The sequence below is a fragment of the Eutrigla gurnardus genome (genome assembly GCF_963514095.1).
Source record: "Eutrigla gurnardus genome assembly, chromosome: 19".
NCBI lineage: Eukaryota > Metazoa > Chordata > Actinopteri > Perciformes > Triglidae > Eutrigla > Eutrigla gurnardus.
This window is the reverse complement of record NC_139930.1, coordinates 19,801,067-19,814,031: the sequence shown is the minus strand read 5'-3', so window position 1 is coordinate 19,814,031 and position 12,965 is coordinate 19,801,067. Positions and strand designations below refer to the sequence as shown.

General features: G+C 42.9%; 2 protein-coding genes across 2 annotated transcripts; one reads left to right on the top strand and one right to left on the bottom strand.

Annotated features, from left to right (window-relative positions):
• Positions 1–2,585: 2,585 nt before the first annotated feature.
• On the bottom strand, positions 2,586–6,445 carry psmd5 (proteasome 26S subunit, non-ATPase 5). Its single transcript, XM_084034603.1, has 10 exons — positions 6,235–6,445; positions 5,535–5,679; positions 5,329–5,442; positions 5,120–5,248; positions 4,827–4,936; positions 4,552–4,694; positions 4,255–4,446; positions 4,031–4,140; positions 3,789–3,929; positions 2,586–3,664 (listed from the first exon to the last, which is right to left on the bottom strand). Exons 1-10 carry the CDS (start codon positions 6,405–6,407, stop codon positions 3,407–3,409), a joined length of 1,515 nt encoding a protein of 504 aa, XP_083890729.1. The 5' UTR covers positions 6,408–6,445; the 3' UTR covers positions 2,586–3,406.
• Positions 6,446–7,328: 883 nt separating this feature from the next.
• On the top strand, positions 7,329–8,688 carry b3galt9 (beta-1,3-galactosyltransferase 9; the record flags this gene model as incomplete). Its single annotated transcript, XM_084034594.1, has 1 exon — positions 7,329–8,688. The coding sequence occupies one exon, from the start codon at positions 7,329–7,331 to the stop codon at positions 8,442–8,444; it is 1,116 nt and encodes a 371-aa protein (XP_083890720.1). The 3' UTR covers positions 8,445–8,688.
• Positions 8,689–12,965: the final 4,277 nt, after the last annotated feature.

Below are 12,965 nucleotides of genomic sequence, written 5' to 3'. Positions count from 1 at the left end.
TGACCCTGTGGCTGATCCCACCTTTGACACGGAGGGAACCCAGGAGGAGTCTCATGGTCTCATGCTGTCTGTCTGTCTGTCTGTCTGTCTGACAGGGGAAGGTGTGAGACCGGCAGCATCTCTGGGATGAACAGGCCTCTCTCGGGATAAGAGGCGATGCTTGATGTGATTTTTTGGATACATATTAGAGGAATCTCCTCACAGCCGTCATTTTCAGACAAACTGGGTTTGGAAAATGTTTTGCAACATGAGGCGGCTTTCGGTCTGTGTTGTGATTTTACCGCCGACGCTGAATGTCAGCCATGGAAATCCAAAAAGATGTGAGAATCCAAATGACTTCCAGTCGAAGTGCCAGAAGAAGATTTGAAAATAAGGTGTCAAGAGGGAAAGATTGACTGACTGGATGTTTTATTATTTATATATTTATCGGTTTTATTTAACGACGCAGAGGAGACGTGGGAGTAGGTGATGTGATTCACGGTGATGAGAGTTTTAAGGTGATGGTGGATGTTTCTCTCAGCAGATTAAAGGAATCATGTTGAATATGTTCACATTTATGTCGTTATTATTAGTCATTTGAAATCGCAACATTTAAGTAAAAATATAAGCATCAAAATACGCTTAAATCGTTAAAAGAAAATGTACTTTCTGTTCACAGTGGCCCATTTCAGAAGTATTACTTATTATATCATACATCACTTTAATGTCGCAGGTGATGGTGGAGCTCATTTTAATGACTTTATATAATGTTGGGTAGATTCTGAATTTCCCCTCAGGGATCCATTAAGTCTTATCTTAAGCTGCAATCATTCTTCATCATTTATTTATCATTTATGTTTTGCACGATCAACTCTGATCAACTCTGAATTGTGAAAATGGAAATACTTTTACTAATATTTAATAAAGTAAGCACAGTAGCCGTCCACAGGTTTAATTAATGATGAGAGAACTAAACTGCTAATCTATAGTAAAGAATGTTATTTATTTTAGGCTAAAATTGTTTAAAATTCATAATGATGACAAAGCAAATGTATTAAAAAGAACATAACTAAATTATCAGAAGCATTCAGACACTTAATACTTAATTCCCATTCTTCTTGATTGTCTGTGGGACGGTTCTGCACCTTGATTGGAGCCCACCTGTGGTACATTCACCTGATTGGACACACATTGTCTATATGAGGCCTCACAGCTGAGGACTCTTATCAGACCAGCAGACCTGCAGCGCTCAGATGGGATGGTGTTGAGGCACAGGTCTGGGGAAAATGTGCAGACAAATTAGCTGTATTGACGGTTCCCAAGGAATGATTCTTAGACGGGAGAAGTCTGGAACAACCAGGACTCTTCCTGGATCTGGTTGTTGGGACAAACTGAGCTATTTAGCACTTTGGCTGAGCTGCAGAGATCCTGTGTGGAGATGGAAGAGAGACTTCAGAAGGATCACTGCTTCACTCCACTGACCTGAAACTGGACTCAAAGGTTCACCTTTCAACAGGATGAAGACCGGACTGGACAACTCTGAATGTCCTGAGTGGCCCAGCTGGAGCCTGGAGGGCTGCTAGGAAATCCCCAAATCCAGGTGGTTTCTTCAGAACCAAGAAGGTGCTTAAACTTAATACAGACGTATGTGTCTGAATACTTATGGCAATGTGATATTCCACAGGATCCCTAGGGAGGTGTTCCAGGCACCATCAGATGGGAGAAGGTTGCAGGGAAGACCCAGGACGAGGTGGAGAGATTATATCTCCTCACTGGCCCAGGCTAAGGAAGTTTGGGGTCTCCTGCTGGAGCTGTTGCCCCCATGACCTGACCCCGGATAAGCGGTTGTAAATGAATGAATGTGATATTTCAGTTGTCTTTAATAAATTTGCAAATCTAAAATACTGTTTTTGTCATTGATTGAGAATGAGGGGGAAATTACTTAAATAATTTTAGCATAAGGCTGCTTTCCAAAAGTTAAGGACCGCATAGTATTGTTTTGTAATACTGTCACTAAACGGTGTAAATGCATCACATTGAAGGTTAATGCCCAGTGTGGCATTTTAATACTCCGTACTTTATATTCAGGTAACACTTTACTTGTAATGGAGTATTTTAGTTCGACACTTAAGTAAAATTCTAAGTACTAATTCCACCAAGTGTGAACAAAATGGAACTGTTGTGAGACTTTGCCTGATATCTGATACTTGGTATCTTAAGGGAAGCAGAGCTGAACTGTTGGATCTCTCAGACCCAAATACTAAATCCTTAACTTCATACACACTGATGTGTAAAATCATCTCAAACGACCATTTCCACGGCTTGGAACAACCAAAGAACCTCTGAGAATACTTTGGAAAACACTTGCACTTGTATATTAATACAACCCGATGACTTACGCTGATGAAAGTGAGCCGACAGACACTCAAGACTACAGTTGAAGTGGCACTCAAGATTTCTGCCTTTAATCTCTTCATCATAAACTGGTTTGATGCCACAAAAACTATAGTTTTGAAAAACATTCAAGGCTTTTTAATTTCTGAATGTAAGTTTGTGTGACCCTTGTGCAAAATATGAAAAGCAAACATCCGTTGTCAAACTGCATCCTCTTTAATACAAAACATGTTTTATTGTCTGGCATGGGTCAAGCTTCAAACGCACTTTATTCTTCATTTCCCATAATGCAATGCAAAAGCCCACAGCCCCAGTTTTCAGTTAAGCTTCCTTCAATGCAGTTTCTAAGCCAGAGTATTAGTCCTCCTTATGACAAACTGAACTTGATGTAGAACACAGTGGGATTTTGTCCCTTTACGTTCTTCCCACTTATTTAGTCTGTGGTTAGAGCGACTCAATATGATAAAAAAAAAAGTGCCAATATGCAAAAAAGAGTGGTATTGTGTTTACAAAGTTACTAAAGGAGCGTCGACCACCTTTACTAGACCAGACGTTTCACTGACTCCCAAAAATAAGGTGGAATTTTGTTTGGAAACGTAAACAAATGTTCTATTATGGTCCCTTGTTTTGTTTACAATTGATTTACAGAAAAAATACTGATGTTAAATGTCCTGTTAAATATATTTATCTGTGTAGAAAACCTAAATGATGAGCATCTAAAGGTTCCAAAAGTAGTTAAACCACCTTTTATGATTTAATGTTTCTTTATGCAGTTGAACTGCATATTGTTGAACATTCACAAGCATTTTAGTCAATTTCTGTTGAAAACCCCAGGAAAGTTTTAATCTACTGAGCACCATCTCCCTTTGTGTTAAATGGTCAACTTCTGTATTTATCAGAGAATGCCTTTATTATAGCAGGTATATGGATAAATGATATAAGGATATATCATATGTTAACCCACGGCTCGCTTATTCAGGCACTTACCCATCACTCAAGCAACTAGAAACCCATGAATCAGAGTCTGTTTGAATCAGTCTGCTCCTTCTGTGCCGACTGTGGCCACAGCTGTAACGTAGTACGGTCCCTCTCGGAGATACGTCTTCAGACGGATGTAATACTGGCTGCCCAGTACCTCCGCTGCTGTCGACGAACCCACCAGCGACCCCACCAGTTCAAACTTGGCGTCCTTGGCGTCCTTTGTCTGACCCGCTGAACGGTCCAACACGAACTCCATGAAACTGGGAGTGCTGATCATCAACTTCTGACCCCACAGCTGGGTGGCAATGGCCTGGAAAACACACACATATCCACTGATGAAGATACAACTGAGACTGGAGCAATATGTATGGCATTATGCTGTTGTGTTCATAAGGTCGGTAACATAACAAGGAACTCATGGTGGTCGCACTCACAGTGAATATCCGCAGAGCCCCACAATGCAGCTCTGGGAAGGGCTGGGTGCTGATGTTGCGTATCATGTCCATGGGCTGGTCGGACAGAAGGTGGAACCAGGACTCCGTCAGGGCCAAGAGGTCTTCTGTCTGCTCCTCTGGCTGAAATAAAACATGAAAGATATCATGAATTCATCTCTGAAGATGGCCTTTAAAAGACATAAAAAAAGATTTATGGTCATGATTATTCATTATTCATTCACCTGGAGAGTGAGGAGTTGTGATGCGGCGTCTAAGCTGCGCACCCTGAGCTCTGTAGCTCCAGCGCTGGCAAGCCGGCTCATTCTTGTCAACACAGCCTTGAACTTTTCTCCTGAAGACAAACAGAGAATCAGTTCAAAAACATCCGCTATAATGACTCATTATTGGCTATTGTTAAACAAAACCTGGGACAACTCTGGACAAATGACAAAGATAACATGCTAACCTGCTTTCTGAAGGACCTGCTTGCCCTCCACAGTAGTCCCGAGTAGTCCTAAAGTGTCCAGAGCCACGCCGATCATTGCTGGGTCCGGGTCCAGAGCCATCTCAAACACCTTGTTCTGGAAGGCCGGGTAGGTTTCACAAACCTGCTGTGGGCTGTCCATGATGGCCAGGTTTCCAAAGAACTTCACCAAACCTACAGGAGGTCATAGTGACACTGTAATGGACTGAATCATGCAGAACTGAATTGTATTAAATGAAGGAATATGCTTCACGGAGCAGTTTTCTAAAAGAGACTCACCAGGAAGGTAGAGGGAGGAGAAAGGGTCGGTCTCTGCTCCTCTGATCATGTTGGAGATCTTGTCCATTATACCTTGCTGGGCCAAATACTGGCGGCCATGCTGACTGTGGGCTAAAGTGGTCACCATCTCAATGGCTGTGGCTCTGGAGAAACAGACAACAGACAGCTGCAAACTTACAGAGACTGAAAGATGTCGGACAATGAAGCAACTCTTTATTTGCAGTAACGACATTGTCATTTTCTACAGTTACTATTTATAGGATGAATCTTTTTACCTGATCAATACATCATCTCCTGTCAGTTCTCCAAGCAGCTGTGAAATCAAGCTGCTGTTGGCACAGTAACCGAGGGAAATGGGAGACACGGACGAGATTTCCACCACCAGCTGCAAGCAGAAAGAAACGTCTTTATTAGGGAATCAATATGAGATCTGTCTTATGTGTGCAGAATAATATGCATTGCATACAAACTTTAATATAACTGAATCCTAGTGCCCACATTCCAGCACGATCTCTTAATTAAATTTACTTGGGGGAAAAAACAACAATTGCATCCCGTTTGAACGCACCTCATATATCCTGTATCTGACGATGTCACTCGTGGCCATCACATCCTTCATGACTTTCAGCAGGTCGCTCTGGAACAATTTGTCTAAGCCGGGCTTGGAGTGACTCAGTTTGGCCAGAGACTTGATGGCCTAAGAAAACGAAAAACAATTACCGCGCCCGCTGCATGAAAAATATCATCCAAAAGATACGTCAACGCTCGAGTCATCACCTGCTTCGCCACGGCCATCTTCTCGTCCCCGATGGCGTTGATCAGCGCTCCGACAATGTCTTGGTTGTTGAGGATTTCAGTGGCGGCGTCAGGGTGCTCCACTATTCTGCCAATCTGACAGAAAAAGAAAAAAAACATTTGACAAGTTCTGTGTGGTTTAAAGGTAATTACATGCGTCTGTGAGTGTACTTATTCAATCAGCCTACCTGTGTCAAGGCCAGTATCTTAACGGATTCATTAGGATGAGTCAGACCGCCCAGCAGCTCCGCTCTGTAGTTCTGGGCCAGGGTCACGGGGCTGAGGGCCAGCAAGATGCGTTCAAGGACGTCCACACACAGCTCAACCTGCTCCCTGTGAACACAGCAATGTTAGGGTTCTCAGTTCATTTATGAATCATTATTATTCTTATTTTTTTTTATTCTATTTTGTAATTATGTAGTTTGCAATGCTTTGTCATTTGCGTTACCCCCTTTTCCTGCTGTAACCCTGTAAAAAAAGTGTTATAATAATAATGAAAAATACCACCGCAGAGCCAGAAAGTCATTTTTAGAAAACCAGCAGATGTTCACATTTAAGTGTAACAGCAGCCATTCTGCATCTGCACTGTCCACAAATGTATTTGGTAGGCATGACCAACCCCCAAACACACTTAATACGAGAGCCATTATGTGATTTTAACTCCAAAATTGCAACAATACAAGGCTAACTGTCCATCCTGCATTGTATATTGCTGCTAGCATCATAGCCAGTTAGCTTGCTAACAATTAGCACAGCAGCCCCTTTTAAAACTAGCTAATTAGCTCGCCCTACCTGTATATCCACGTACTGTTTACTAAGCGTTAATGACACAATAATAGAGATGGCAGTGACTCAGCAGTTAACAGTAACGCAGTGTGTGAAACCGACCTGTCCTCTGAGTGTAAGAGAGAGAATATGACGTTGAGACGCTGTCCGCTAACCGAGTCTCTCAGCGCGCTGAGCGGGATCGATAATAACGCCGTTTTTAAACTCTGCAGCTCTTCAATTGGATCTTCCACATCGGAGATTTCCTCCAGTAAACTCTCAATGGAAGCCGCCATGACTTTTCAATGTTTGGGGAAGCGCGTCACCCGGCGAATGAAGCCGCTGACTTCTTCTTCTTCGCGTTTTTTTTACGCGGTTGACATCCGACTTTATAGCGCTTTGCTGCCACCTGCTGGTATTAACCAAACAACACATCATAATATACTGCTCATAATTTCATTGATTGTCACAGAAGATTCTTCTTTTTTCTTTTGCAAATTACTTATTTTTTTCCATCTTTTAATTGAGTTATGGAGATAGACAGAGATGTGATACGGAAGTAAAAGTAAATTAAGCCTATATCAAAATAAAAGCCAAGAGGATAGAATGTGATGGGTGAATGTAAGATCCAATGTTTTCAATTGCAAAATGGATGATGATTTCAAAAATCAATTTGAAGAATGATCCATTAATTAAAAACGTTATGCTGGATTTTTGAGGCCAGTGCTGATATAATAATCTCATATTCATATGAATATTAAAATTAAATTCACTAGAAGGGTCTTTTAACATTCATCTGCAGAAAAGTGGGAACATTTCTCTTTTCTCACCTTAAATCATAAAAACACGTGTATGAACGCATTTCAAACTTGTCCTGAATGTCCCTGTGGTGTGATCCTACTGTCCATTCTCTTTATCATTAATGTTGTATGTGTGTGTGTGTGTGTGTGTGTACATAAGCCTGCAGGATCCTCTTGATGAAGCATGTGACTTGGGGTGCAGGGTTACATGCTACTAGAGTTTCATGAAAGCTGAAACCCTGTCTGTCAGTGAGCGTTGTTGTTGAAGTGACAGCAGCGGGAGGCAACGGAGAAACAACAACGCTGTTCAGGCTGCTGCCATGCAGGTACCGTGTTATTTATCTGCAGCTTGTACATCATAACTGTTCAGTTGGCCACTTTTATGATGATTCATACTTTGTCTTTTTTATTTGTTTGATGATTAAGTGCTCTCTGTGCAAGCTGCGTACCCACCAGTGGTGTTTCCTCCTCTTCAACGTCCTCCTCTTCCACGCCCTGTTGTTTGGGGCCGACTTCGTCGAGGAGTATCTCCTGCAGCCCACGCCTGGCGTCTACACTGACGGCATGGTTGTCGAAGTCAGGGAGAGAGCCAGGAAACTAGACCTGAGCAACGCCAGGGAGAACATCTCCCAGGCGTACCCCATCACTAACCCCGATGCCTGCAGGAACTCTGACCTCTTCCTCCTCGCCCTGGTCTTCAGCTCCCCGGCCAATGTCACCAAAAGAGACGCAGTCAGGAGGACGTGGGCCAACCAGACACTCGTCCGAGGCTTCCCGGTGCGGATACTCTTCTTCTTAGGATCAACTGAGACTTCCGCTGCACAGAAGGCCCTCATGATGGAGTCTGACCGCTACGGGGACATGGTCCAGGGTCACGCTGTGGCTGACTCGTCCCTCCGTGGCCCCACGGAAAGGACAGTGCTAGCCCTGCGCTGGGTGATTGCCTTCTGTCCCGTGGCACGCTTTGTCCTGCTGACCAAGGACTCCGTGTTTGTGAACCTCCCCGCCATCGGAGACTACCTACTCGGGCTGCACAGGCACCCTGAGGACCTTTATTTAGGCAGGGTGATTCAGAGGGACTCACCTGACAGGGACCTCAACAGTCTTGGCTACCTGCCCCCAGCACTCTACCCTGATAAGTACCTGCCTGAATACTGTGACGGGACGGCTTACATCCTATCCCAGGACGTGGTCCGAAAGGTGTACGTGGCGTCCGCAGCAGTCCGAGCTCCCGTGCCAGCCGATGTGTTTGTGGGCCTTTGTGCCCAGAAGGCCGGAGTGGCTCCGACCCACAGCGCCAGGTTCTCTGGAGGGAAACACGTCCGCTACAACGCCTGCTGCTACCGCTATCTGTTCAGCTCAGCGGTCATGGAAAGCCACGAACTCGACACAGTGTGGGCAGACCTGGGGCAGAAGGGTGGAAGATGCTCCCTGTTACACACCTACTACGGCCTGGTGACCTGCAAGGCCCTCACCTACCTGGATAAACTGTCCCTGTTCAACTCCGAGGGCCAGGCTGAATCACACGGTTGATTGATTAGAGTGTTTGATTAGCTCAGATTAAGGAGAAGAGACTGGCAGGAGGTGTGTGATAGTGTGTGCTGTTGGAATGTTTCGTTTTCAGACACAATCCTCTTTTTATTGCTATTTAAATGCATCAGTAATCACTTTTGATCAGGTGCAATGATTACGTTATATGTCCCAATTATTCAGGTGAAAATGTATTCATGCATAACATTTGTTTGGAGCGATAAAATACAAGACATTTGCAAATTATTCCAACTTAATGCGTGACCCTGTATAATATATAATGCCAGATTTATGTAAATAAAGTTTAAATTGGATTTATAGGACATGAGAGATTAAAAAAAAAAAAGCATTAACATTTAGAAGCATTTTTTCTTTCTTTCTTTGAGTGAACTTTGCACTAGATTGCTAAAGTAAATAAAATCCAGATGTTATGTTTGTTTCTAAGTGGATCGTCCATTAATGTGCTTTCCCCCACCGTGACCTAAAGGTGTTTATTACACATGCAGTATAACAAGCAGGTGAGTGAAGAAGGTGTTGATGAAGAGCGTGCCCACACAGTCCTGAGATCAGCTCTAATAAGGCAAAGTAGTCGAGAACGAAACCAAACAACCTGATGGATTTTCAAGAATTGTGTTATTCGGCACATCAACCTGCAGTTTACAGAATGTACCAACGAGGACATCTAGTGGCCAACATGAGTCACACATACAGTGTGTATGCTCGGTGTAGAAATGCTTTGCACATATCCCCCTGTAAAATATTGATGGCCTAGTGGTAAAAATACAAGGATCATTCAGTAATAAGCAGCATCCTCACAGTTGTTTTAAGCATTTGAAGTATTTACATGAACGTGTGCCTTCTCTTCTGAAGTAGAGCTGATCTTTATACTCTCTGAAAGGTGTGATCATCGCTACTGCAGGACAGAAGTCCACAGTCATTTAAAACGCCGCTCAAATTGCCACTTCTCTCCCTAAATTCCACGAAAGGAAAGTTTGGCCTCGATCCCACTACCGCGGGCCGACCAACCGAATGTTGCTGTTCTACAAGCCTCTTATTCTGTTGTGCTGTCGGCGGTTCTTTGCCGCACCTTGGCCAGGTTCCACTGTGTCTGCAAAGTGTTCCCCGGGTGCCTGTCTCACCTCGTCAGGCCAAAGGGATTCAAAGAACAACATCCCAGCGTGTCTATAATCATTCTGGCCGGCGAGCAGTCCCGGCAAGAATTTGGGCGGCGTACATCAGTGCAAACTGGGATCGCTCTCCGGGATGAATCCGGATGAATTAGCATCAACACCTTCCATTCATGACCTCGACACAACGTGAACCCTGACCTCTCACATCTCTTACCTGCAACCCCCGTTCCCATACGACTAAACTTCCTTTTCTTCCCCCGTAAAGGTTGAAAGACGTGGTCGATGTTGAAACAAATCAGATACAATACAAAACTACTTTGTTGGGTTTATTAAAATAAACAAAAATATTATTTAAACAAAATTCAAACAAATCAGGTTCAACAAAACCACTTGTTAGACGACAAAAGCGTTTTTTAAACTCATTTTAAGCGTATTAATGGTTAGTGACACAATTAATTTCCCCTCAAAATTAAGGGTTTGGTATGGGGATGTCATTTTTGGTCTGTTCCTAATCATTTGGCCCGACCATCCCAAAGCTTTCTTTCCGAGAGTTAGTTGAGAAGAGCGACTCCACTCTCATGTTTGTTCGGTAGATATAAAGCCAGGAGATATTTAGCTTAGCTTATAGGGGAGCAGAGGAAAATAACAGGCCTGAATCTGTCAGACTCCATGAGGTCACTCAGCCCTGTCAAGGTTAGTCCATCCCTTAAAACTCAACTTGTCATTTTTCCACTTCTGCATTTATATGGATTAAATCAACATGATATCATATTCATCAGTTTTTTAAACCCTCTGATGGAGCCAGGCGGAGCTCCCAGTTTTTAATGCTATAAGCTACCGTAACAGTCTTCTGGCTCCAGGTTCATACTTAACGTCCAGATACCTGAGTCTTCTTTTCTGACTGAAGCAAGAAGAAGAAGTGAAAAAAGAGCATCATAGCTGTGGTCTGTAGAAGGTTCTAATCCGTGGCCTTAAGTCCACACTTACCAAAAGAAAACACACTCAACTCAAGACGAAATCTGCTACTCTGGTATTAAAAAAAGTTGCCAAAAAGAATTTGTGAGAGCAGTTATTCTTTATACAAAGTCATCAACATAACCCGCTCGAAAAACTCTGGAAGGACTTTCCAAGAGAAAGTGGAAACAGGGTCTGCCATCAGACCAATCCCCCCCCACAACCGCATGTACACTTCAATGCACGCACACACACACACACACCAATAACACAGCCTGCAGAGATTGTTAATGTGAGGTCGAGTGGTCGGTAAACTGCATGTGGGTGGCGCTCTAATGAATGCCTCCCCTCAGAGACACGCATCTCTGCAGAGGAGGACTCATCCAGACCCAGAGTTTTATTTAGACTGTTTACACTGACAAGTCTGGGGGCTCACCGCTGATTTAAGGAGGAGGGTCAGAAGGAGTTAATGCCCCGAACTGATGAAAGACATCGTCTGTCTGACATTTTTAATTTTTGCTCACATGTGAGTGTGCGAGTCCACAATCCTCGTAGGTCCTGGTGCGTTTTTGGTGTTCCCGGTCAGAGGCCCAGTGTTCATGTGGCCCTGCAGCCTACGTTCGCTTACGTACAGGCAGCAACCTCAAGGATAAACCCTTCTTCTTCTGCGGTTTCTTCTTCTTTCCCTTTTTGTAAACTCCATAATCGTTCCCATGAGGTTTCGGCAACTCTGCCAAGCCAGTAGTTTGTGCCTCTCGTACAGTCGCTTTGGGCTCCTTGTTTTTTTAATCATACGTTCTATAGCTGTTGGCTGTTCCTGCAAACAACGACTGCATCTGGATGAAATCAGGAACATTAAACACACTTTATGTCACAGATCTGGACTCTGTGGGTGAACAGCTGAGGATAAGTTTGGGTGATGATAACGTTTATTAAGCTAAACTTACCAATCGTTAAGTCCACACCCTGGTAAAGTCAAGTCATTTGCCCGAATTCCTCAGCAGAAGCCCCAAATAAGAAATCTTTATAGTCATCATCCTAACTTTGTTTATGCATTTTTTTTTTTATTCTCAAATGTGTTTTTATGCATTAAACTGTGTTTCATTATGATTCAATAAATTACATTTTTGCTAAATCACAAAAGTTTAGTCTAAACGTCAAACTAGCAGCTCTGTGAGTCTACACTTGGGCACGGCGTTCCTTTGAGCTAACTGCTAGCCTTAGCATGCTAACATGTTAGCAATTATGATGTTCGCATGACACTAAGTAGGTCAAATGTTTACCATGTTCTTAGTCTTGTGATTATTTAACACAAAGAAGCTGATCAGAATGTCATTAGTGTTTTTGATCATAAACCAAATTAAATGAAAATGTTGACCTGAGGATGGCGCTAGTGGGAAAGGACTGTGCAGAATTTCAGGGTGGTTGTTGAGATGGTTGTTGAGATATTTCAGTATGATGTACTGAGATCGTGACTGAGATGTTTCAGCGTGTGACGATGACAGAATCAGCCTTAAATAATAGACAAACAACACGCATACAGTGTGTAACTGCAAAATGAACACTTCTATAATACCCCTGTTATTTCCAGAAAAGCAGCCCAGTCGTGCTCTCGGTGTCCTTCTCTGCTCTCACACTTGCATGTGGTTGGAGACTCGCTCTGTAATAGAGCGACTTATTATTACAGGCTGGATTTGTTGATGGACTTTGTTTCATGTACGCTTATATATCTAGACGATCAAGATATCTGCTCACACTCTAATGCGCCGCTCTTCTCTTCCAGCTTACAACTCACTTTAAATCATTCAAATCCATTTGTTTGGTCAACAAAATGTTTGGCAACTTTACAGGGAGAATAAAAAAATATTATTTATCGTTTATTTGGATCATCATTAGTTGTTACCGCATACAATAAGTCAACTTTTACTGGAATCCGTATTAAAACATATATTTATGGGTTTGTCCACTAAGGCTATGAAAAGTTACCATTCAGACCCAATAAAACATCAAAACATGCAGCCGTTAAAGTCAAGCTGAAATGGAAAAATGCCTTTCAGGCGTTTTAGATCACATCCCACAAAAAAATATCAAAATCCAACATTTTTGTCCTCCTGGAAAACACAATCACATGTGCTTACATGAGCTAATAAACCGATTTAATGTTATGTCCGAGCTGCCTGACCTGTTTCACTCTGAAATACGTCACAGGACAGAAGCTAGATACGCTTGAAACAACTGCTATATACAATTTATTAATTGTTTTGTATAACGTATAATGGACCGTTCCATTGCTCTTTACATTCATTGCATTGGTTGAGGTGTAATAATGTGACATATTCCTGACGTGCTAGTAAACCTTTCCAATAGAAGAGTCACATGGCTGCTGTGTTTTTATCACCAGGCTGGATAGGAAAGAGTCAAAGAGCGAGGGAGCGTACGT